This window comes from Pygocentrus nattereri, chromosome 11 (assembly GCF_015220715.1).
Source record: "Pygocentrus nattereri isolate fPygNat1 chromosome 11, fPygNat1.pri, whole genome shotgun sequence".
Taxonomy (NCBI): domain Eukaryota; kingdom Metazoa; phylum Chordata; class Actinopteri; order Characiformes; family Serrasalmidae; genus Pygocentrus; species Pygocentrus nattereri.
The window spans coordinates 38,581,354-38,605,824 of NC_051221.1; the positions used below are offsets into that span (position 1 = coordinate 38,581,354).

The 24,471-nt window shown below is 40.1% G+C and overlaps 2 protein-coding genes across 5 annotated transcripts in view; one reads left to right on the forward strand and one right to left on the reverse strand.

The window, feature by feature from the left end:
* The window catches only part of cradd (CASP2 and RIPK1 domain containing adaptor with death domain), a 30,828-nt gene extending 6,756 nt beyond the window's left edge, over nt 1-24,072 (reverse strand). Inside the window, exon 1 of the mRNA XM_017706398.2 lies at nt 23,693-24,072. Within this exon, the coding sequence (XP_017561887.1) occupies nt 23,693-24,014 (322 nt within the window). The 5' untranslated portion in view covers nt 24,015-24,072. The remainder of the gene's footprint in view (nt 1-23,692) is intronic.
* On the forward strand, nt 1,705-8,960 carry LOC108432525 (scavenger receptor cysteine-rich domain-containing group B protein). 4 transcript variants are annotated; one of them, XM_017706399.2, is made up of 5 exons: nt 1,705-2,149; nt 4,077-4,115; nt 4,218-4,547; nt 8,138-8,229; nt 8,353-8,960. In XM_017706399.2, exons 1-5 carry the CDS (start codon nt 2,146-2,148, stop codon nt 8,443-8,445), a joined length of 558 nt encoding a protein of 185 aa, XP_017561888.1. In that variant the 5' UTR covers nt 1,705-2,145; the 3' UTR covers nt 8,446-8,960. The 4 variants fall into 4 exon arrangements, 3 of the variants coding, with proteins under 3 accessions (XP_017561888.1, XP_017561891.1, XP_017561890.1); XM_017706401.1 differs by lacking the exon at nt 1,705-2,149 and adding an exon at nt 2,376-2,727; XM_017706402.2 differs by lacking the exon at nt 4,077-4,115.
* Nucleotides 24,073-24,471: the final 399 nt, after the last annotated feature.

The following is a 24,471-nucleotide window of genomic DNA, read 5'->3' on the forward strand; positions in this document are numbered from 1 at the left end:
AGCACCCCCCGCGACGGATGTTAGGATGGATGGATGAAAACAAGCCTAACATATTCCCTCAGAGATAATGAGAAAGATGTTTCAGTGTGGCATGACAGTTTGAATGCTGTGCAAAAAAAATAATAAGTTTACCAAGGGCATTAGAGCAAGAAGTGTCTGGCTCTGTCTTAAAGGAATTAAGCCTTCACATTAAAGCTGCATGTCAACAGAAATAATGAAAGCTGCGATTTCCAGCGGTACGTAGGCGCAGTCATTAACTGCAATTCAATACTTACAGAAAGCACATTCTGAAAAAATGAAAATCTTCTGCCAACGTGAACAACAGAATATATTCAGAACAACGGTATACAACACATCTTAGTATGCCACGCATACAAGATCCTCTAGGAACTGAAGGCACAAGCTGTATGCAATATTTTAGGCATCTGAGAAAATCCATCCATCCATCCATTTTCTAAACCGCTCCAGCCGGTGCTGGAGCCTATCCCAGCGGTCATCGGGCAGAAGGCAGGATACACCCTGGACAGGTCGCCAGTCTATCGCAGGGCAGACAGACAGACACAGACAGTCACTCACACCCAGGGGCAATTCAGCATGTCCAATCGGTCTGACTTCATGTCTTTGGACTGTGGGAGGAAACTGGAGAACCCGGAGGAAACGCATCGGAGAAAATCTGTAAGCAATTTGGCAGTGAGTGTTTATATAGCAGTAAATAGACAGAAAAAAGACAAATAATATTAATACAGTAGGTAATGATTTTATGTATGTCAGCATGTTAATTGAATAATTTCCAAAGTTCTCTTTGAGGCAGCTAAGTTTTTAGTTGTAGTTACCATTTAACACTTGGTTTGGCTAAACAATCCTTCATTATGATAAATCAGAAGCGCTGGTGAAGAAATTTAAGAGGCATAGAGGTAAAGTCCAGAACCAGCATTCTTCTAACCAGCTCACAACATCTCAACTACTTTTTGGAGAATGAAAATTCTTGTTACTACTTACTACACTGAAGTTTGTTTGTATTTTATTTAAAACGTATCATTCGCTGCTCATTCCCTACAGTGGAACCCTATGGAAACAAAAAAAGCCGGTTTTGAAGTCATTGGCAAGACATCTGCCAATCAGATATATCAGAACAGAGCTCATTTACATATATCAGATTAACAGGGACAGCAAAAATTCTAGGGAATAGTAAAAGCCAAGTAAAAATGAATGTTTTTGGTACATAAAACAACTTAAATGTTGTAAGTTGCACCTCAGGGGAAATGGGAACACAAGATGTAGGAATAACGTAGGAAGCGGAGCCTAAGACATTTTGCACTATATTTCTCAGAAAACTCTCACACAACACTCAATGTCAATATGAAAAGAGACCAAGGTACAGCATGTGCAACGACTAGAGTGCAAATTCTACTACAGAAGATACCTGGAACGAGTGAATGATCTGCTTATCCAGACATTTCTTTAACAGTGCACAAGAATCCCTTCATTTCTGTCCCATTTCCTTCATGTTTCCACTACTTTTATGCAAACATCCCATATTTCCTACGATGATTCACAGATTTGTAGTATTTCTAGGAATTTAAGGCACAAGCTAAGAACAGAATCAGAAAAATAAATCTACACTGACAGTTCAAATGCCGTCATTACCGAGACGGCAAGAAAAACAAAGCACGATCATGCGGGGTTGAGTGAGACCATGTTTTCTTAAACTCTTTTCAAGGAAATGTCTCCTTTTTATGAGACATGCTGTGCTGGCCTCCTTTTTATGAGGCGCAGCATTCCACAAAGACGCACAGGCGCTTCAGTTAGAAGGCGCACATACTTGAGCAATGTAATATTGAGACGAGAGAGAGGAATGGGACAGTTTTCCAGCCTCTGTCAAAGGCACAAACATGGCTCTTGTGATGTTTTCAAACTGACAGCTTTTGGCTTTGACCTTGAATATGCAGGAGGTGGGAAATGGAAAATACATTCAAATGACAGGTGCTTTGCTACCTGATCTGCATGGAGAAGCTGGTTGTCACCAACAGATGGACATAACAGTTCAGAGAATCCAAGGCTTAATTGGCATTTTAACAGCACAGTCCACAACTAAAACATCACTGTCTGAAATATCACAGCATCAGGGCTGGAAATGGTCACGTCATGGGTAAGTCTCTACCTCTATACGTATGTATCCACGGTCAAGGAAGAGACCCTGCAGCGATAAATCTACTGTAATGCTCGAACGTTTTCAAACCCTTTGGATTTCTTATTTCCATTTACTTGCTTTTTTCACAGAATCTAAATATATACGGCATATGCAAAGCTTCTGGCACCATTTTCATACATTTTATTTTTTATTGTTATTTATATTTTCATTTCATAAAATTAAGAAAAGGTCACTTACAGCAGTGAGAAAGGTGTTTTAGAAACTACTCTCTATTTTGGCCATTTAAAGTTCTTGTACATAACAAATACAGCCATATTACTTAAGCCTATGAACACTGTAACCTCAAACTAATACATGAAGCAGACATGCAAATAGTGGCAAGTTCTGAATACAATACGTCAGCAGGTGTTCAAAACACGAGATGTAGAGGTGCAGCTTCAGGGTGATGTGGGAGGAGTGACGGGATTTTAGAGTCCATATTTTCATATGAAAACATGGGGAAGCGCATCAGCATCTTTACAACTAAAGTGCGGAATTGTCAGAGCTGGAATACTGAGTGGGAACACAAAAAACAGGTAAGCCTATGATCATTAAGGCAAATAGGCAAAGTGTTCAGTTAGAAAGGACAGAAAAGCAAGTTTCATCAAATGTCATAATATATATATATATATCTTATTTGAAGTTTATCTTATTTGAAGTTGCGGGCTATTCGTAAGAGGTCTTGACAAGAGTTTACAAGAACAGAACTGTGCAGATATATAAACTGAGGAATTGAAGATACAGCACAGACACAGAAAATGGATATGCAGCTGCTGACTTTTCCCCCTCCTGTAGTATTCAGCAGTATTAATGGTAGTGGAGTAGCTAAACATGTGCTTATGTCCTTAATGACATTGTTTTAGTTTGTGAATCAATCAATGACTCAAATCAATATTTCTTGCTTTCTTTCTCTTTCACTCATATCCTTCTTTTTTTCAAAAGTTTCTTTTGCCTTATTTCTCATTGGTGATTGCCTCCAGTCCAAAAGTTTGAGCACCACTGGTCAAATGTTTTCTTGAACATGTTTTGTTGATTTTCTAAGGTAACAGCCTCAAAAGAGAACAAATGTCTGCACATTTCAAAGCACAATTATTTGTTACACCACTATTTACTGAATGGGGTGGGGGGGGCTTGAAATATGGCCTGTTCAAACATTTTATATTTTGTTTTATGTTTTCCAATTTGTTAAACTAAACTTTAAATACAAACTGTGCATTAAAATTTGTTTTCTGTAGAGGATGTGCTAATTTACCTTCACTTATTAAGATCAACAAAGCATGTAAATTAACCAGGGCTGTTCAAACTTTTATATTTAACAATGACTATTTCACAGAATGAGGTCAGCTACTATAATTTGAAAAACAGCACATACCAAAGTTTTTATACAAATATGAAGGTAGTGTAAAATAAGGCTGGCCTGATGAAATTATAAGCTGATGGAGCCGAGCTTGATGAAGTAATATTTAATGGCCTAGAATTGCATAATAATATCCATGTTTCCATCCTATATCCATGTTCCAATAATATCCATCCTTGTTACACATTTTACTGTGGAAGTACTTTTTTAAATAACTGTGCCTTGATTTAGTCACATTCAAAGTATAATGTGAATATTCTTCCTATTTTCATATTTATGCATGTCATCAGTTGGGAGCTGACAGCTTGGAAGAGAAACAGTTAATCAGCCGTTTTGACTTCTGACAGCTTTATATTGTACTTTAATAGCTGTGCACATTAAACAAAAAAAAAATTCGATTTTTAATTGCAATTATTTGTTTAACAATAAATCATCAGCTAAAATATAATGACCATAACAGGCCTAATAGAGAGAAAAAAATAATAACATAAGAATATGATAAATACAAATTCATAACTATCTTTTCAGTAACAATGATGCGGACCTTGGTGCTCGTACTACTTCTGGGTAAAAAAGACACACACATGCAAACAGACACTTATTATCGTTTTATCTTTTGCATTTCTGATGGCTACTGCGACTCCACATCTCCTTTTACTCTCCATGCAGGTCTTCAAAGCGCCAGCCCAACCACACTGAGGCTGGTCAATGGCACAGCCTCCTGCTCTGGAAGAGTGGAGGTTCTCTATAATGGAACATGGGGAACAGTATGTGATGATCTTTGGAATTTAAATGACGCTGAAGTAGTGTGTAGAGAGCTGGGCTGCGGAAACGCTACGGAGGCAAAGAGCAATGCTTACTTTGGACAGGGATCTGGTCATATATGGATGGATGACGTTAGATGCTCTAACACTGAGTCTTCACTGATCCACTGTCAGTTCAGTGGATGGGGAAAACATAACTGTGTTCATCATGAGGATGCAGGAGTCATTTGCCAATGTAAGTGCGAAGAAAAAAGAAAAAAAAAACTGCGTACATATACTAAAATTCATATTAAAGAAAAAATATTACTACACTGCTTCTGTGTAGCCGACAACATCAAATAATAATAAAAAAAAAAACATATTACAGATCACACAACAGCGTAGTCATCAGCTGGAGACCTAAAGCAGCTGATCACATGCACGATGTCCAGATTCAAATACTGAAAATAGTTTTGAACGTCAACTAAAGCTGTTTTCTTGTAGATGGGAGGCTAAAACACTAAACACTAGAAAACTAAAAACACACAGTCTGTGTGGATCAGTGTACAAGCAACCCATGAACAGTATCGATATGCAGCTCATCCCATCATCCAGCGCTGCTTATTCTATCAGCTAAACTAAAACAGAAATAGCTGAAAAGAAGTGATGACTTTTGCCTGCAGTTTCAATCAATAAAAATAAACTATAAAATAAAAAGTGCCATAACCTTTTATTTTTATGCTTTTATCATTATGTTTTATTTCTTCCGGTATGTTAAATTAAACAAATAAACCGTAAATGCCCGTGTGTGGACGTGTGTTTGCTGTAGAGGATGAGGAACCCGTTTTCACTTAGAAAATTAACAAAACACCATTTGACCAGGGGCACCCAAACTTCTCCATACTACTGTAACAGCTGAGCTGAGGCTGGTCAAAGGCACCTCCTTCCACACTGGGAGAAAATATGCGGATAAATGACTTTAGTAGTAATTGTAGAGCATATAAATGCGGAATACCTAACTATTCTACCTGCAGAATGAAATTATACAGTATACTGGCTACTTAAAATACCATTTTTAAACCTGTACAGCACTTTAAGGTTCACAGACATAAACACAGACATAACCATTTAAAGAATTGTGTATTCAGCAACAGGCAGTGTTATGCCTGTGCATGTATTATATAAATATTGTTGAACTATTAAATATTGAAAATAATTCATTGTCATTAATTGCATGAGTTTGTGTAGCTAATCTTGATCGGCCCTATTTGCCTTACATGCTCATTTTTTTCCCCGTTTAGAGAGCAGTGCAGAATAAAGTTCCTGGATTTCAATAATTGTTTCTTTAAATAAACTCAATGACATTGTTTTAACTGTGTGAACGCACTGAACCCAATGCACTCGTGAACTCGTGTGAATATACTGAACTCAATGAACTAATGAATTCAATATGAAAATCGCATGATTTCCTTAGTATCAACACAGTTTCTGATTTTCAACATCCAGAGGGAGGAACAGTAGCTACATGATCCGACTAGTGAGGTTGAGTGTGTCATATTGCCTAAAGGCAGAACAAAACCTTGTGTTTCAATTTTTGCTGTTTTTACTCTTTTACACAGATTGAAAACACAAGCTGACCTTTATACTGTGTGAGTTTCCTAACAGATGGTCCAACAGAAATGCTTTAAAATGACTTGGAAATATTATGCAGAAATATAAGCTGTTGTTCTGACGCCCACAATATATAAATCCGCTATTTTGGCCAATAAAAAAAAAAAAATTGGTACATTCGTTTAACCTTGACAGCTTTCTGACATGCCATTGGTAGACCTAACAGAAAATGTGCCTGCAGCTCAATATGCTCAGCTGGTGTTTAGTTTCATAACATTCATGCATTGATAAATGTGTGTTTTTTTGAAGTTTTGTTTAGTTTTTTTTATTTTTCACAGATTTTCAAAGAAAAAAAAAAACAGGCTCCACACCTATGTTTGGAAGTATGAACAACAACATTTTTAAACAACCTTTTTTCTTACACGTAAAACAAGCACAATTATGATAAGCTAACTTGTTTTATGGAATAAACACAACCCCTGGATGAGCTAAATAGCTAGACATAGCTTTCATCTTTGCTTTGATGCTGTTATGTTGAAGGATTGTTAGCCAGCTTGTTTACTGGTTGCAATTTTACCATTTCACTGTCATTTGACCCGACTGGGGTCCTCTCTGTCTGGAGTTCGCATGTTCTCCCCGTGTCTGCGTGGGTTTCCTCCGACAGTCAAAAGACATGCAGTCAGGCCAATTGGACATGCTGCATTGCCCCTGTGTATGAGTGTGTGTGTGATTGTGTACGTCTGTCTGTCTGCCCTGCGATGGGCTGGCAACCTGTCCAGAGTGTATCCTGCCTTCTGCCCAATGACCGCTGGGATAGGCTCCAGCATCCCACCGCAACCCTGAGGGAGAAGTGGCTTAGAAAATGTTTGGGTTTGTGTGTGTGTGTGTGTGTGTGTGTGTGTGTGTGTGTGTGTGTGTGTGTGTGTGTGTCTCTGTCATTTGACCTCAACTCTCTTTAATTTCCTAATAAAGTGCAGCACATCAGTGGCATTGATGTTTTATTTGGGAGAGCGGAGGTTCTCCACAATAATTATTCCAATATGCAAAGCAGCCGACACTGAAACAATGAATCAGCTTCTGCTGTGTGGAAAAAAAAAACGAGCAGATGTGCACTAGTCCTTCATTTACATATCATTTGCAAATGGCAAGTTTAAACGACCCTCATATACATATACTTTACATAAAAACAAATCAACGCAGGTATCACAGTAGTCAGCCAAAACAAGTTTTGAAAAGCCAGTTTTGTTGTAATACTTACAGAATACTCTTTCACATGCCAGCAAAGCAATGAGGTGTTCTAGGACTGCTTAATCTGTCATGATCCTGAGCAGTGATTCAGCATTTGTCCGTTTATACTTAGTACCAGAAAAACTAACAAATGACTAAAGTTTCAAGGCTGAAAAATTAAAATTAATATTAATAAGTAACACACTGAGAATACTGAATCATTGTTTTACAATCATTTTAGCACAAGGATTCCCCACTGCGCAAATATCACGGCAGCTTTTCTCAAATCACATTACTGATAGTTTTTACAGTTTTATTTTGATACATATTTTATTTATTTATTTTGATGATTTTGATACATATTTAATTGTAAATTAAAATTTTTTCAGGTTGTTGAAACATTCTGACCAAATTTGATCATACAGATACTTCACAGGTGACACTGATGGAAATAAAGTACATCAGCAGCACATTGTGTGTAAATATCAAGATGAATGGACCAGCAGAAACGGCCCAAAATCACTCGGAAAGAAGTCTAGTTACATTGACTTACGTCAAACAAAACGTTCTTTAATATTATCATTTTGGATAAATGAGGTTTCGTTCCAACAGAAATATTTATGGTATTAATGTGATTTAGATTTACTGTACTGTTGTGATTTTACAAAAAATGACTATACTAATTTAAATGAGTAAGTTATATTGCAGCAATTATATTAATATTTTGTGTTAAACCTAAGTTAATGAGTGAATGTTTGAGTTTTAACTGAATTCATTAATTTGGAAATCTCATATTTGGGAGAAAAAGCGAAATCATTAAGGGCTCAATAATCAGTTAATAAGCTGGGTCAGGTAAATCACAGAATAGGTCAAACTCTGCAGTGCTGTCTTAAAAATACTACAGTTAAATTTTATATTGTAATGCCTACTTTCCCAGCCTGGTCATGAATCCTTCAAAATTGCTGAATGGAAAATAAAGAAAAAAAAGGTTGTTTTTTTCTTTTTCAGCACACAGACATGTTCTGGTGAGAACTGAAGTGCAAGTTACCCCTGGAGTCAATCCAAATAACCCAATTATCATGCAGCAGGTTTTAGCAAAGGTCAGTACGCAGCGTGCGGTCTTCACAAGCCAATCAAGGCAGTGACAAAGTCTTCAAAACTGTTGCTACTCCTTGCACAACTGTTGATTTCACTCATTCATTTTTTTGTTCTTTATTTTGCAGATGAGAACAGCAGCAAAGAATGTGGGTATTTATACTATCCAGTGGAGATCAAGTCCTAAAGGAGAAGTGTTTAAGAAAAAGAGTGAATTGTGATTGCTTTAAATATTTTGTTATAATTAACTGTCCATTCAGAATTTACTAATCAATTTGATTGGAGGCGAGCCATTTAGATTTTTTTCTTAACATTAAAATGTATTAAATGTTCTATATTAAAGGTAAGTATGTACATATATGCTTTCTTTCCTGAAAAGGTATCATTGTGTACGAGAAGTTGTAACATATTATTTTGACCTGTTGTTTATTTTACATCATTAATCTGTGGTTTGATTTCACTTTTGATATTCCATATCATATCATACATTCTGTAATAACTGATCAGCAAGAGAAGTGTGCTCGCTTTATTATTCTTACACAGAGGCAACTTTTCTTTGTGTGTATACAACAGAGCATTGCTACCTGACTTGAGACTGACGGGTCATGAAACGGGTTTTTTCCCTGCAAATTGAGTCCTTAGTAAAAAAGCACAGCACTGTAAAACCATGTCTGTTATAATCCATCTCTGACAGCACATCAAAGCTTTATACTTGGAGAATAAAAAGCCAATTTCAGCCTTGTGCATCAGTGCAGGTTCACTCAAATTTAGCAGTACTATTTGGGCCTTATTGGGGCAGGCTTTAAGGTTGGGGTACAGGTGTGCTTTCAGCTTCAATTTCATGCCCATGCAGGTCTCTAGTATACAAACCTTGTCCAATATTTACATTATATCTAGCAAGTATTTTTATACTACAAGCCAGCCTAAGACAAATACCATGCAGTTCATGTCTGACACCTCTTCAAACTGATGATGGCCACAATAAATGTTCATACTGCCATGATGTAAAACACCATCGTGAGGCACCACCGGACCGATATTTGCTCTATGCTGTCAAACCCCTGGTCATTCGTCAACGTCTGCTGACTACTGCAACTGTGAATAGTGATGCTACGTTCCATTCATCCCTCCACCAAAAATAACTTCAAATATGCAGCCCCAAGATCTGTTGCAGCATATCCACCCAAGACTATATGAGATTTGAGCTACATAAAAGAACAGTTGATCTCTCCCTCAACATGGACAGTTGACAGATGCATACTACCTGCATATCTAAGATTTCAACCAGCCCATGATGTTTCTTTCCCCAGTGAAGAAATTGCTGATGAAAACGGCAGGCAACTCACATTCCTTGTTAAACACCAAACATGCAGCTCTAGCACAGTGGGGGCTGGAAACGGTAATGGGGTAAATGGTACCACACCTGGACCCTTTGTGTCCTGAAATTGAAATGTGAGGCGGTTGGGGGGGGTTGCCTTTAAAACCACCGCTTTATGCATGCACCCCACGTCCTTTGGCCATGCTATACAGAACATGACAGATGCAGCATCCCAGTTTGGCAGGAACAAATGCCCCCCTTAGACATTTGAGTCACCCCCCCCCCCATTAGGTGTTGCGTAAGTTATTCATGCAACGGCTCACATGGTGATACTGTAAGGGCTTACAATAATGCTGCGTAAACTGGCCACGTGGGTAACACAATTTCTAATCTTCTGTTAGGAGTGGAGTTATTACTGCAACAGGTGGAGGCAAAGCCAATGGTGCAACTGAGAGATGCACCTGAGACAATACTTCATGGGCTTGAGTTCACCACTGAGGAGCTGGGGTGCAACATGGTAGTTCATGCCAGGTCTGGCTTTAATGACCCATACACTCTTACGGTGTTGCAGGCTACAGACATCACCCTCCTCCACATGCCCTTTTCGGGCCAACAACTGGAGAAAGTTCAGTTAAGGCTGCCACCTGAAGCAGAGATAAACTCCTTATTGACAAAAGGTACAATAGAGGAGATAAGCAGCTTTGCACTGTTCCAAGTATTTTCGTTCAGTTTATTTCTCATACCCCAAAAGGACAGGGATTTCTGTGTAGTTCTAGACCTACAGGGGCTAAATTAATAATCTCAAAAGGCTTCCATTCCTAGCTGCTGCAAACAACAGGTGATCTAAAAGTGATACACTATATCGTCAAAAGTATATGGACACCCCTTATGGTTACTTGTGATAGAGTTCAGGTGCTGAGTGTTGAAGCGTGTAACAACCACCTATTTTTCACTAGATCACTCACTACAGAATTCCAAACTGTCTCTGAAAGCAACATCAGCATAAGAACTGTGCTTCGGGAGCTTCGGGAAATAGGTGTCTATGGCTGAGCAGCCTGCACACAAGCCTAAGATCACTTTGCGCAATGCCAAGCGTCAGCTTAAGTAATGTAAAGCATGCCACCACTCAACTCTGGAGTGGTGGAAATGTGTTCTCTGCAGTAATAAAACACTTCACTACCTAGCAGTCTAATAAATGAAGCTGGGTTTGGCAGAATCCAGGAGAATGCAGCCTACCTTAATGCACTGCGCCAACAGTAAGGTTTGCTGGAGGAGAGATAATGGTCTATGGCTGTGTTACAGGGTTTGGACTAGGCCTTTTAGGTCTAGTGAAGGACAAAGTTAATGCTACAGCATACAAAGAGATTTTAGACAATTACTTGTCTAAAACGTACTCTGTGGCAACAGTTTGGCTCTGCATCTAAAGAGAGGTCCATAAAGACTAGTTTTTGAGGAACAGCTCCACTGGACTGCACCGCGCCCTGACCCTCAACCCCATTCAACACCTCTGGGATGAACTGGAATGTTGATTGTGAGCCAGTTTGTCTGGTCCAACATCAGCGCCTGACCTTACAAATTCTTATTTGATTGAATGGGCACAAAGTCTCATAGACACACAAAATCTTGTAGGAAGTCTTCTGAGAAGAGTGGAGGCTGTTACAGCTGTGAAGGGCAGTCAACTCTATATTAATGACCAGTTTTGGAATGCAATGTCCAAGAAGCTCATACAGGAGAACATAACGGTCAGGAGTACACACACTTTTGACCATATGGTGTAGCTTCAAAACGAGCAGTTACAACACTTCATTTATAATTTTCATAGTCCATGACCACAATCCTGTCACTGCAGGGTATAAGCATACATTTTGACTCTGATGGTGCAAATTCATCTAGGCCACCGCCTATGCAGCCAGTTCCTATGTATACAAGGAATGCTTACAGCAGTTACACAGATCCTGACACTTGATCCCTTAGAACTGTGGCAATTGCAGATATGAATAGTGAAACTCAGTCTTGACCTCGTCTTGAATATGTTAGCATTAATAAACATATTCACATGCAAAATTTGGTGGTTGGATTTCATTGAGCACTGCTTTCACAAACAAGGGGTGCACTGTGGCAACGCAGAACAATTCTGAGCCAAACCTACAAGATCAGAAGTCATGTTCCCATTCATTCAGGCAATGTGACGACCACATTCAACATCAATCACCAAACCAGCTCTTACCAGCTCTGCGTCTGATATGTTGCCTATTCAACATATCAACAGAATAGCCTCATTCAGGGCAACCCATCTGCCAGCAACTTGATCCAGGGTAGTGTAGAATGCATTATCAGCATCAGCACACCTGCCGAATAGCTCGTCAGACTACTTTGTAGCTTCCTCAAAAGTTACACTGCACAAAGCCATCACACTGTATACTGGAATAACTGTACATAGATCATTAGAATCAGCGTCTCAGGTGGACTCAAATCAAGCTTTTTTTACTAGCTCAACTTCCTGGAAAACAGGATTATAAACTAAGGACGCTTGCTGCCAGCCCAAAACCAGGCTTCTCTTGTGGCCCAATTCTCTCTTTCAACCAGAATTCATGTCACCAACCCTTGTCAACTCTCAAATGAGAGTGACACTCAACTCTGTGTCCAAGCACTCCACCATTGTGTGTCAATGACCAAATCTATTCATCGTGTTCACCAGCTCTTTGTGAGCCACATAGCTTGTGCACCACTCTGAAAGCAAAGAGTAACTCAGGTCATTATGTCAGCTTATAAAACAACTGGTACTCCACCCCCATTAAATGTGCAATATGCCAATCATATAGAGGTTTCATCATGGGCTGCTTTCAGGAGTCCCACTTTCACACATTTGTCTTTGAGAATGGACAAATGCATTTTATAGACCTCAACTACTAACTTTGCTGCCTCTATTCCATCAGTCATCAATAAGCTATGACAGAGATGTCCTTCTTATTATGTAGGAATGAAGTTATCCCTGTGGTTTCCTCTCTGGAGCCACGAAATAGAATTTTAATTATGAATGTAACTGTGATTCTTTGGATGCCAGATGACCGTTAGAGACACTTCTCACTCAGAGAACGACCATGTGGTGCAGCCATCCCCACCCTAAGGGGGGCTAAGGGGCACTGAAGAAGCACTCCTAAAACTGTGATTCACTCAGAAACCTTAACAAAGTTTAATTCTGGGTGATGCTATAGCCATTTGTGGCTCTGATTTCAAGAAAGTACAACTGTCCTCGTCTCACTACGTGGGTCGGATGATGTCCCTTCCTCTCCCCCCTCAGAGCATGAGAGTGGTCTGGAGTGGAAGCAGAGTGGAAGTGAAGCAACATGATTTTTGCTCAGAGCCCAGACCAGTTTCTCAGAAAGTCTGAGCCTCAGTGTTCTCTCTTGTTCCAAAACTGCTTTCTCTCTCACACTAACCACCTCTGCATGACATGAGTGATGCAGCAGTGACAGCAACAGCTCGCACATCACAGCGATCACAAAAAAGGTCTAGAGATATTACACAGAGTCAGTCTCATGTTGCCCATTTTACTGCAAGAATGATGAAGAGCGTGTGCATTTGTTTACCCTCAGCAGATTTCTAGATTGGGCCATCGCTTCAAGCTTAACCTTGCCAAAAAAAGCTTGACAAGCACAGAACCAGTTTAACCAGTTTTCATTTATTTATGGCAATAAATTATATAATTAATGAAATAAAGTGTGCAGTGTCTCATCCACACGTTCAAAGAAATCATTAGAATGGACCATCTGAAGCGGACATGGAGGAGGGTTTCTCAGGTCTGGCAGTTCGCATTCTCCTCCAAGCGTGTTCAACTGTCCAGCAATGTTGCATTAGTAACAGGTTGAAAACATGCAGTGGCTGGTTTCAGATGACTTGGAGGAAACATGTGCTAGACTTCACCCTCCTTGTGCTGGCAGCATCACATGGAAATTTAGCTAGTGAGTGGAAAAATGTGCAAAGAAATGTTGATTTATTGACATATGATGATGATTTATTATATAATTGATTTGGGATTGCAGGCTTACATTAAATGCAGCCTATAAGTACCCAATTTAAGCTTATGCTGTGCCACACAATAGACTGTAGCAGAGAGGCTGAAATGAAAGTTTAGGAAGATTTAAATCTTAATGAAAAACACACTTCCTTTTTTATATTTTGTCAATTTAAATCAAATTTGCCTACACATAAAACCTTTGTCAAAATGTATGTCAGGCTCAAATTTGACTTTCAAACCAATCATTTTATAAGGATGAAGTTGACGGTTAGCAGAAAATATCCGTAATAATTTACGGATACATGTTTTTATTTACTCTTGTAGTTAATGAGCCTCCTTTTATCCATCTTTAAACTGTAATCTGTCAGTTTTCTAAAATATTTTTTTTCAAAACCAAGGTTTTATATCACATTCTTACATTTCTAAGAAATCTATGAAGTATTATTGCATGTAATATATAAAGCTACACCACAGGTTTTCTTCTAAATTAAACCATTTTTAGGCCCTTAGGCCCTTTCTGACCCGTATTTTCTCAAAAACAGGGAACAATCAGAATCAGAATCAGAATCCTTTATTGATCCCAGAGGGAAATTGCAGTCGTTGCAGTTGCAGCCATTTATGTAAAATAATAAACACTTTAATAATTTAAAACAAAGATAAAGAGAAATTTGCAATATGTACACGAGATTTAAGTTCTTATGAATACAGTAAAGTGGCAGTGACTGTGATAATAAATATTAAACATCTAGTATAAGGCAGTTCAAATTATTGTACCTCTGAGTTATTGGGCACAATTATTATTATTATTATTACACATATGAACAGAACAGTTAGGTATTGAGTACTGCATTGTGTTTTTTAATTGTGTTTTATTAATTCACCAACAATAAGCAACATTAAAGAGAACAACATGATGTACAGCTTTAAACAGAATAATAATGTTATACTTTACATGTGTTATAATGTTGATTATGATTAAAAATGAGATTAAAATGAATGATTATGAAATTAAAAATTAGTTTTGTTACTTAAGTAACAAGCACTGTATTTCTAAAATAGTCAAAGTCTGTATATTTTTGTGCTGTTGTATTTCTTGCTGTTGAGGGATCATTTATGCACTGGACACATCCAACAAGTATTCTGTCATGCTGCAATGTTCTAGCTTTGAGTTACATGTATACATTTATGGTTTTAAGACATAGACTTACATAGTTATCAAGTGTTATATGTTATAAATAGCAATTCTATGCACCTGTCTCAAAGAAACAATATATTTCAGGCTAATCTACAACGTCTCTTTTCAGTTCCCCAAAGCGAACAGCATCATTAAGAAGCAAATATTAATCAATGTTCTTCATTTGAGGACTCGTGTCTGCTCATGTTGCATAATGTAGACAAAATATTCTCCCTGAAAGTTTTTTTTTTTCACTCAGCTCTAAATCTCTTTCTACTGAGACAAGGATTAAAGTCAGATTTAACCACAACCACTTAGAACTGCATGAAATGACAGCAAGCTGCCTACAATGTCCTATTGGAAATACATGAGGGACACCAGGGAGCTGTAAGTTGTAGGAAGTGTGTTTGATGGCCAAGAGAAGGAGTTGGCTGGCTGGCCAGGCAGACAGGCAAACAAACTTGTGCAGACCTGTGCAGGGGCTATAACAGGGAACAGTCTAATCCTAATAATAAGCATTTCAGTCAAGCCAATGACTTAGCGTTGCTGACACAAAGTCAAGCTGGTGAAATCCATTTTTATCGCTGGAACAAAGACAATTACACAGTTCCCTTTACTTGAAATATTGCGCAAGACTCAGAAAAGGCAGCCATAATGATTTATGACCAACTTTTTAAAGCTCCATGGATTTTAGTTCCAGGAAAAAAACCTAGAATTCTTGCGAGTGAGGTGAAGAGAGGTAGCATTGTGGTTACTGTGGATGCTTTCAGACTGACCTCACCACAGCAGCTCTGGTGCTGAAAGAACAGACGGGCATTGTGAGGCACTCAGACTGTTATCAAAGGGCAAATACTCCCTAGAAGGCTGCGCTCTCAGAGCCTCTTTAGATCTACAGTACTGTGCGAAAGTTTACACTTTACCTCAGCAGTGAGTTTATCACAATATACATTTGAATAAAGTCATATTCACAATTCAAATAAACATAAAAACAATACAAAGTAACAAGAATTTCTTGGGTCCATATTTTTCCTCGACACCTTCAGCAACAGAGACTCGTGAATATCATCAATTACATCATGAGCACAATTTACTGAAGCACTGATTGGTCAAGCCAGGATATACATATATATATAAACACAGAAGTAAACATGCATATATGTTTGTGTGTGTGTGTGTGTGTGTGTGGTGCATGTTTACTTCTGTGTTACATCACCTTCCAGTTTAACAACACATGAAAGGACTAAATACAAAAACTGATTAGGTTTTGACAGTAGACTTTCTTTTTCAGTTTTCAGTTGTGCAACTGCACAGGTCCTTTGTTTTCAGTCCAGCACCTAGGCACTCTGCTGTTTTAACACAGCAGAATGTGACTTGGTGTTGGCAGTGTTCCCTGAGAACCGTTTGTTAAAGTATTCAAACCATGTGGTGATATTAGGGCCGGGCAATAAAGCAATAACGATAATTATCGTGATATAACTTTCCCCAACAGAAATATAAGAAATGTTCGACAGCCCTGGTGGCATTTTGCCACTGTCCGTCACCTAGAGGGCCTCTTTCCGTACATCCTAACAAGCTTTAGCAGCATTAAATTACATCTGCTCCTCACAACTACAGCGGTGTTACAGCGCTCAGTCATATTTTAGTGCATTCTCATGACACAAAAGTAACAGTGCATGACGAACTGATGTTACTGTAGATCAAACAAGACAAACAAGCACTGATTTCAGTTTAAACGTAACTAAAAGGAGGACCCTGATTGGTGTAAGAGATTCACACTGCCGTTATTGCTTTTACACAGCGAGCGTCAGATATACTGCAGTTCACCCCTCAAAACTGCTGCTACTGCTGACTGGTGTTTGAATACTGTGATATGCTCTGACATGGATGTGGTAGGAGTGACTGCAGTAAGGTGGTGTGATACATCATCAGCGTATTGAGCCAGCTAACGTTTGCCGTTCGTACTAAGATGACCATCTTGTAGCCCATCCATCCATTTTCTCCATCCATTTTCTAAGCCGCTTCTCCGTCAGGGTCGCGGGGGGGGGTGCTGGAGCCTATCCCAGCAGTCTTCGGGCGGAAGGCAGGATACACCCTGGACAGGTCGCCAGTCCATCGCAGGGCAGACAGACAGACACAGACAGACAGTCACTCACACCTAGGGGCAATGTAGCATGTCCAATTGGCCTGACTGCATGTCTTTGGACTGCAGGAGGAAACCGGAGAACCCGGAGGAAACCCGGGGAGAACATGCAAACATCCACAGAGAGGACCCTGGTCGCCCGGCCAGGGAATCGAACCCAGGCCCTCCTTGCTGTGCACGCCACCGTGCCGCCCACTTGCAACCAGACAGCTAAAAATGTTCTGTTTTCTTTCTTAAATTATGAATATTCCAAAAATTGCGGCCGCGCTTTCCCAGCTGGTAAAAAACAGCTCACCAGACACTTTCTCCCACTGACCCACGACAGATTTGTGAATTGCTCCACTGTTTGCCGAGTGTTTGTCATGTTCTGACCATAAGGATGGTTTAAAACAACAACTGAGCAAAAATCAGCCTTCAAATGTGAAAGAAATAACGATTTGACATTTATCTTCTTCTTTCAGCTGCTCCCTTTAGGGGTCACCACAGCGGATCATCTGCCTCCATCTTGCCCTATCCACTGCCTCCTCTACTTTTACACCAACCATCTCCATGTCCACCTTCACTACATCCATAAACCTTCTCTTTGACATTTAGATATCGTTTTGATATCGACTGATGTGGAAATTTTTATTGTGATAAAGTTTATGGCCAATCGCTCGGCCCTAGGCGATATCCATCACAGAATCACGGCAGTGCTGTCCGAGTGACCAACGGTGTGGTTTTCGGCCTTTCCCATTACATACAGAGATTTCACTGAGGAGCGTTATTTCTAAACTGCTGGATTTTTTGTTGATGCATTTTTGATAAAGTGCCTCATCCCATCCCCATTAAGCACAAGGCTTTTCCTACGTGCTTTACTGGACCCTTTTATGCCTATTTACATCACGTTTAATATTTTGTTTAACTTTTCACAACAGTCCTAGTCTTAAACTACCCCTCTCTCAACCTTTTGGAAAAAACTGCAGCCAGCAATTTTAGAATGAGCGTAGGTTTACGTAAAAACAGTGAAGTCGATAAGATAAAATCACTTATCTTTTCTTTGCACTGTTTTCTTTCTAATAAAAGTCAAAGTAGATTTATTTACCGTCTCTACTGAATTTCACATACTGTCCAAACTTTTTTGGAATTAAAAAAGAAATCTAAAAAAAGAAAAAATAGCAAAAAGACCCAGTGTTTCAAGTCTGAACCATTTACCCTGAAGTTACATATAAAAAGACAGATTTATCGATACTTTGCCGTAGCTAGTTAAACACTACACAAATGCATGAGGTGTTTGACTTCGGTCTCACAATGCTAAATGTTAGATTACAGTTTATGCTGTCTTGGACATCTGGTCCAGTTCAATGCAACAAAGCATCTGAAATTGGCCTCCGTACATGAAAAACGCAAATAAAGTCAGGACTGGTCACTGCAAATCCAGATGGAAGACTATGACGAGCTGTGGTTAAGCAACAAACCATAAGCTGCCCTATTCCCTCCTTCTCATATGCTTTTTCCACACTCACTTTGGTCTGCTAAACCTGCAGCGTCCTCAACTGCCTTCTACAGTTCCCTTTTACAAAACACAGAGCAACTGTTTGGGCCTCTCAATAAAAGTTTAATACAGCCTGCGTGGCTAGCAGTGCGTCGGAGGAAAGAGGCCAGCTGGACTGCAGCTAAACCGCTGTTAGGAGGAGCAGGGCCTACTGCATGTTTCTACACTGACAGCAAAGCTTTCCTCGGTCCAAAATTCCTGGAAAGCAGACTGCGCCAAAGGAGAGGGGTGGGTGGGGGCTGCAAGAGCCAAAGAAAACAAATGGACATGCTTCGAGAGCCAATTATTAAATGTGCCTGCTCCACTGCACTGGTGGGGAGGGGAAGCTAGGAGGCATGGTGCAGACACCAGACACAGAAGGCAACTGTGAACTTAAGCCGGTCATACACCTTCTCAGAAAAAATGTAAGCATTCCGTTAAAAATGAATTACAGATGTGTCAAATATCCCCAGACCTACTTTATTCTGTTTTTGATGAGTCTGGAAAGAGGAACAGTTCTCCACCTATGACGAAGCATTAAGCCAGGAGTCAGTGCACGGAAGTAATAATAAATCAGAAATTTTCCTATTTTGCCAAAGAGGATTCGTACAATGTGAGGTAAGAAACCTCATTCATTTTTGCAGTGGAACATTTCCTAATCTGGCACAAAAGGCCAGGCATCTGTAATCACATGCATCAGTCACAGGGCAGAATCACTCAAGTCATCAACGACTGGAACAAATGATCAATCATTGTGTGAATCATTGTGCAAATTAGCCAAGTCAACATTAGCAACTTATGTGAGACACAAGGAAGCACAATAAACTCAGTACTACACGTTGAGTATCTGCTCCAAAAAAGAGAACAACACAGACGCCTCAAATGGGCTTTAAGAGAGAGGATTTCAAGCCAATAAAGGGGAAAAGAGAATATAGCAGTGCTAAAATAACCTGTTTCTATGTCAACAGAGCGGCATTTTCTTATCTGTTGCCATGACAAAAGTTTGATACAAACAAGTAAAGTTCATGAATTTTTAACTTGTATAGATGCTGAATTACAGCTCAAATAACAGTGATAATGTAATTCTCCTATTTTAAACAACAAAATGCACTGAAAGTACACAAACCAAGAAACAGGATCGATTAAAACTTTTCCTAATTAAAGCTGGGCTTCAGAAACTGTGAGCTCTTGTTCACTTTAATGCTCCTCCTTTATCATCTGTTTCCTAGAAGTATGGGGAGCATGCTTATTTTTTCCATTTCTTTTATCCACGGGCCTCCCTCTCCCATTTTTTTATAAGCCGAACCACAGTGAGTCAATAAAATCTTCAGTTCAGAAGCAGGAGACGGGAAAGGGAGGGAGAGCGGCCAACAAATGGCTTTGATTAGGCTGTATTTTTCCTAGAAAGGAGGATGCAGAGCGAGAGTGCCGAGCCTCAGCACCGATGCCAGGAATTAATGTAGCTTTCACGGAAAGCAGGGCAGCAAGCCTGGCCTTGAGAAACTGAAAACACAACTTGGTCTTTTTTTTGCACTCCTTCTGTTTCTCGCTGTAGGCATTTCGTCCTATGTGAAAAGACTTTAAACGTTGTGGTTTCATCATACGAAGCATGTCTCGGAAGAAAAATAAATAGTAAGGTATCAATCAAGGGCATTTTTGAAGGATATAATGAATTAAAATGAAGTCTGAAAGTAAAACGGCAGTTAGAATTGTAACTTTTTTGTTGACGTATTCTGAAGCTGTTTGACAGTCGTTTTAGGCAAAAGTGCAGAACATCACATTTCTATTCTGGGCATGCGTGGGCTTATAACTCTAACTTAGAAGTTAGAGACCACCTTTCCATTTAATTAATTTCCAGCCAACACAGCGATTAAATACAAGTTATTCAGTTTCCAGCATCAGGAAACTAGCAGAAAACAGTGCATCTACCTTTTGATTTTATCACAGCTTCCATTCTTTGCAGGCAATTCACAATTCAAGTGATCCAAGCACATTCAGCGATCTTGCAGCCTGGACTCTGGGCTGGTCAGTTCATTGTTCTGAGATTGCCAGCAGCTTCTTTGTTTGATCTGCCAATTTTCTTCTTTTTTTTTTAATCATCTTCCTTTTCTCAGACAGCTGTACATCCTTTCAGACTTCTAGTGTTCTATAGTTGTTCGTCTTACTGTAAGGATGCACCGAAACACCTCTGGATTTTGGTGGTCGATCAGGTCTTTAAGTTTAAGTTTAAGTGATACTTTTTTAATCCCACAAACAGGGAAATTCCACCTCCGCATTTAACCCATCCGTGAAGTGAAACACCACATACACTATAGTGAATACACACACACACACTCGGGGGCAGTGAGCACACTTGCCCGGAGCAGTGGGCAGCCCTATCCACGGCGCACCGGGGAGCAATTGGGGGTTAGGTGTCTTGCTCAAGGACACCTCAGTCATGTGCTGTCGGCTCTGGGGATTGAACCGGCAACCTTCCGGTTACAGGGCCAGTTCCCTGACCTCCAGCCCACGACTAAATTTCATGGTTGTTAAGAGCCCAATTTTTTCTATAGCCCTTAATCATTTTTAGAACTTCAGTTTCCGAAAGAGTTTTTTCGCTTATACCCTTACGTCCAATCTCCCTCTAAATATCTCCTGAGACGTGAAGATCTTGTACTTAATGACCATTTTGACCGGAATTTAAATAAAGGGTGAAGTGTGGTCTCTGGCTTTTGCTCAGCACTGTACCAATTCAGAGCAAAGCCACTTGTGCTTCAACGTCCATTTTAACTTATGGGAGCAGATAGTTTCTGGATATTTTTTTACCTTGTGTACTCCATCACACGGCGCACACAGTGTGGAATCAGTAAAAAATCAACATTAAAACTAGACAGCCATCTGTGAAAAATAACCGAGCACGCCGGACGCTGGAAGAACACTTCGATCAGACTCACAGCGCAAAAACTCAGCATGACCACATCAACAAGTCAGAAAGTCAAAACTGTGAGAGGGAAAAAAAAAAAATACTGCACTCACCAACAACCTCCACAGTGAAGGAGTGCAAGTACCACCATCTACTGTTTACAGTCGATTTTCATCATCTATTCATTAATACAAAGATCACAACTTTAAACATTAGTCCGTGCAAATCTGGACAGATGGGACAAAAACAAAGGGTGAAAACTTAAATATGGAAATATCCAAAACATTTCAATTAATCCGAACATTAAACACAGGAATGGCTGCGTCAGGTCTTGGGCTTTGCATGTCTGTCTTTGGAAACTTCACACAACACTTGTACCAGTAAACCCTTGACAAAAACATGCATATAGGCAAACCGTACACCTCCGTTCAAGGCAGCACCAGCAGACAGTCTGGCACTCCACCAGACTGGCTGACACACGCTTCCTCTGTCTCTGCATGCAGGGATATAAACTCAGTAAAGTGCACATTTTGCTTCTTGAAAAACTTATAAACCTTTAAATTCAGCGTCTAAGCCAGTATTCTTAACTGAAAACAACAAGTTTATCATCTGAATTTTTGGCAAAGCATAACAGAAGCACAAAGCAAGAATTTCGTGATGTGTGAAGGTTCGTTAAAGGCTTGACGCAGTTCACAGTGTATGAGCCCTGTGGGATATACAAGTTATATAATAAGTTACTATTCCATTCTATCTACTTAGGCCTAATTTCATAAACAGTACTTTTTCTGATCTTGGCTTCATATTCCATGCACCGCAAATACAAAAGTTTTTAAGCACACAGCTCACTGCCCAAGTCATTTCAAACGGCCCTGTATTTCTTCACTAATTTGCTGTTTTTCCAGACAGACAGGTACACACACATCTATGGAGCTACTACTAAACTGGCCTGTGTGCATTATCCCTATCAGTGGTGGACAGTAACTGAGTAAATGTAATTAGTTTCTGTACTTAAGTAGTTTTTTTCGTGTATCTGTACTTAAGTATTTCCATTATTGGGTGGCTTTTTCCTTTCACTCCACTACATTTCAGAGTCTAATATCCGACTTTTTCCTCCTGCATTTTGAGAAATCTGTCGTTCCTTTTGGTTTCTGTGTGTATAAAAATGTAACATGTCAAAACAAAAGAAGCGCAAAGCCAGAGCACCAATCAGGGCCCAGCGGTCACTTTGTTCTGAGCTGGTTTTGACCTGTTGGTCATACCGACCCAGTGCAGCACGCGGTTCAAAGTCAGCGCAGCAGCGTAAAAACTTGGGAGCACATCCGTCACCTAAATGATGAACTAACCTAACTTTGTGTAAATAGACCATAATATAGAAATATGTCCACATATGCAGTCGTGACTGGCGCGTTTCTTTTTTTCTGAATTCATACAAACACTTTCATTTTATAGTAAATTAGTTTGGGCTGGTTTATGTTTATGAACAGAGGCCTACAGATCAACACAGTAAAGGAGCTCATCTGTGATCCTGAGTTTAAAGCCAGTTTTTATTCAACTTAGTAACTAATTTACAAAGTAATCTTAAACTGAAACTTTGCTTGTGTGTAAAAAGTGATTTCAGAGCCACTCGGTTCTCCCTGATGGAAACTGTTTACCTTCAGTGTTTTGTGCTTCTGATCATTTTAATAGACGTCAGCGTCACTAATTAATGACGTTCTATTAAAAGACTGGTTTACCAAGAGAGACGCTGGAGGACTTTCACCTGAAATGAGTTCATGAAGCCAGTCTTGTTATAAAAATGATAATAGGACATTAGTCATAATTACTCTTTTAGTACTTTTACTTTATACTTAAGTACATTTGAAGGTAAATACTTTAGTACTTTTACTCAAGTTGAGATCTGGAGTAAGGACTTCTGCTTTTACTGGAGTAATATTTTACCTTTAACTCAAGTACATGATTTGTGTACTTCGTCCACCTCTGATCCCTGTGTAAGTGTTTTTGGGAGATGAGTTTGTTTTACTCAGGCTACTGGGACGTGTGCTTTTAAACGCCGCTGCTGTGAAACACAAACTACTGATAGCACCGTCGAGCCGCCCTGAAGACGAGGACACATCAGGGGAACAGAGGAGCATTTTCTGCCCCGAGTCAGCTGCGGGCAACCTGAGCTGAGCTGCCCGCCTTATCAGCGACTCTGCAACATCAGACTCACGAGGCTCTCTCTTTTCCTTCGCTCGGGGAAGCGAGCAGGCTGTGTGTCATCGAGTTCAGGGTGTTTTTATCTGGCTCTGTTGAAAACACCTCGGCGCTACCTTTAACCCGAGGGGGGGTGGGGAGAAGAGCTTAGCTAACCTGTCTGAATGGCACCCCCTCCTCACCACCACCGCAGTGGGTTAACTCACCCACCTGAGGCGGTGCTGGGGTCCGAGAGAGTCGCGCTGTCGTCTGTGGCGGCAGATATGAGCAGCAGCTTCTCTCGCACCCAGGGGAAGTCCTGCTCGAGGGAGCCGAGGAAGGCGCCGAAGGCGAGAGGGCCGCGGCCGGGCAGGATAGCGAGCAGCCGCAGAGTCTTGCTTTTGTTTGACGGCAGAGACTGAATCTCCTCCACATGGCTCTCTGTTAAAATACCCTCCTGATACAAGTACTGAATAACCGTGTCGTCCACCACGAGCTGCTCGGAGAGCCGCAGCCTCTGCACTCGAAGAATTTCTTTATGTTTCGGGTCCATAATTTTACGGGTTTTCGAGCCGAGTGTGAAGCTGAGCTGCGAGCTAGTCCTGCTAGCGGTGCGGGAGGAGGGGGGGGGGGGCCGGGGAGCCGCGGAGCCGCGGAGCCGCGGAGCCGCTTCGCCCTCAAGCGAAACCGGCTCGGTTTAACTGCTGAATGACACCGTTAACGCGATTAGTTACACAAATCAGCCTTTTTATCGGTTATAAACCTCCGTAGGCCTGTTAATGTTTGGGGATGGTTTCTTTAATCCGCCGTTTCCTCATGTGCCACCAATTTACGCCGACTAGAAACGAAACACGAGGAACTAAAGATTTTTGTTTGTCTTGATTTACCTCCGTTATTTTAGTCTTTCCGTAATATAACAGTTAAAAAAGTCGATCAACTCTGTAAAGTCACTGCTGAATTAAAGAAAAAAGTTATCTTATCGATAGTCATTATGTTCAGTGGTGGACAGT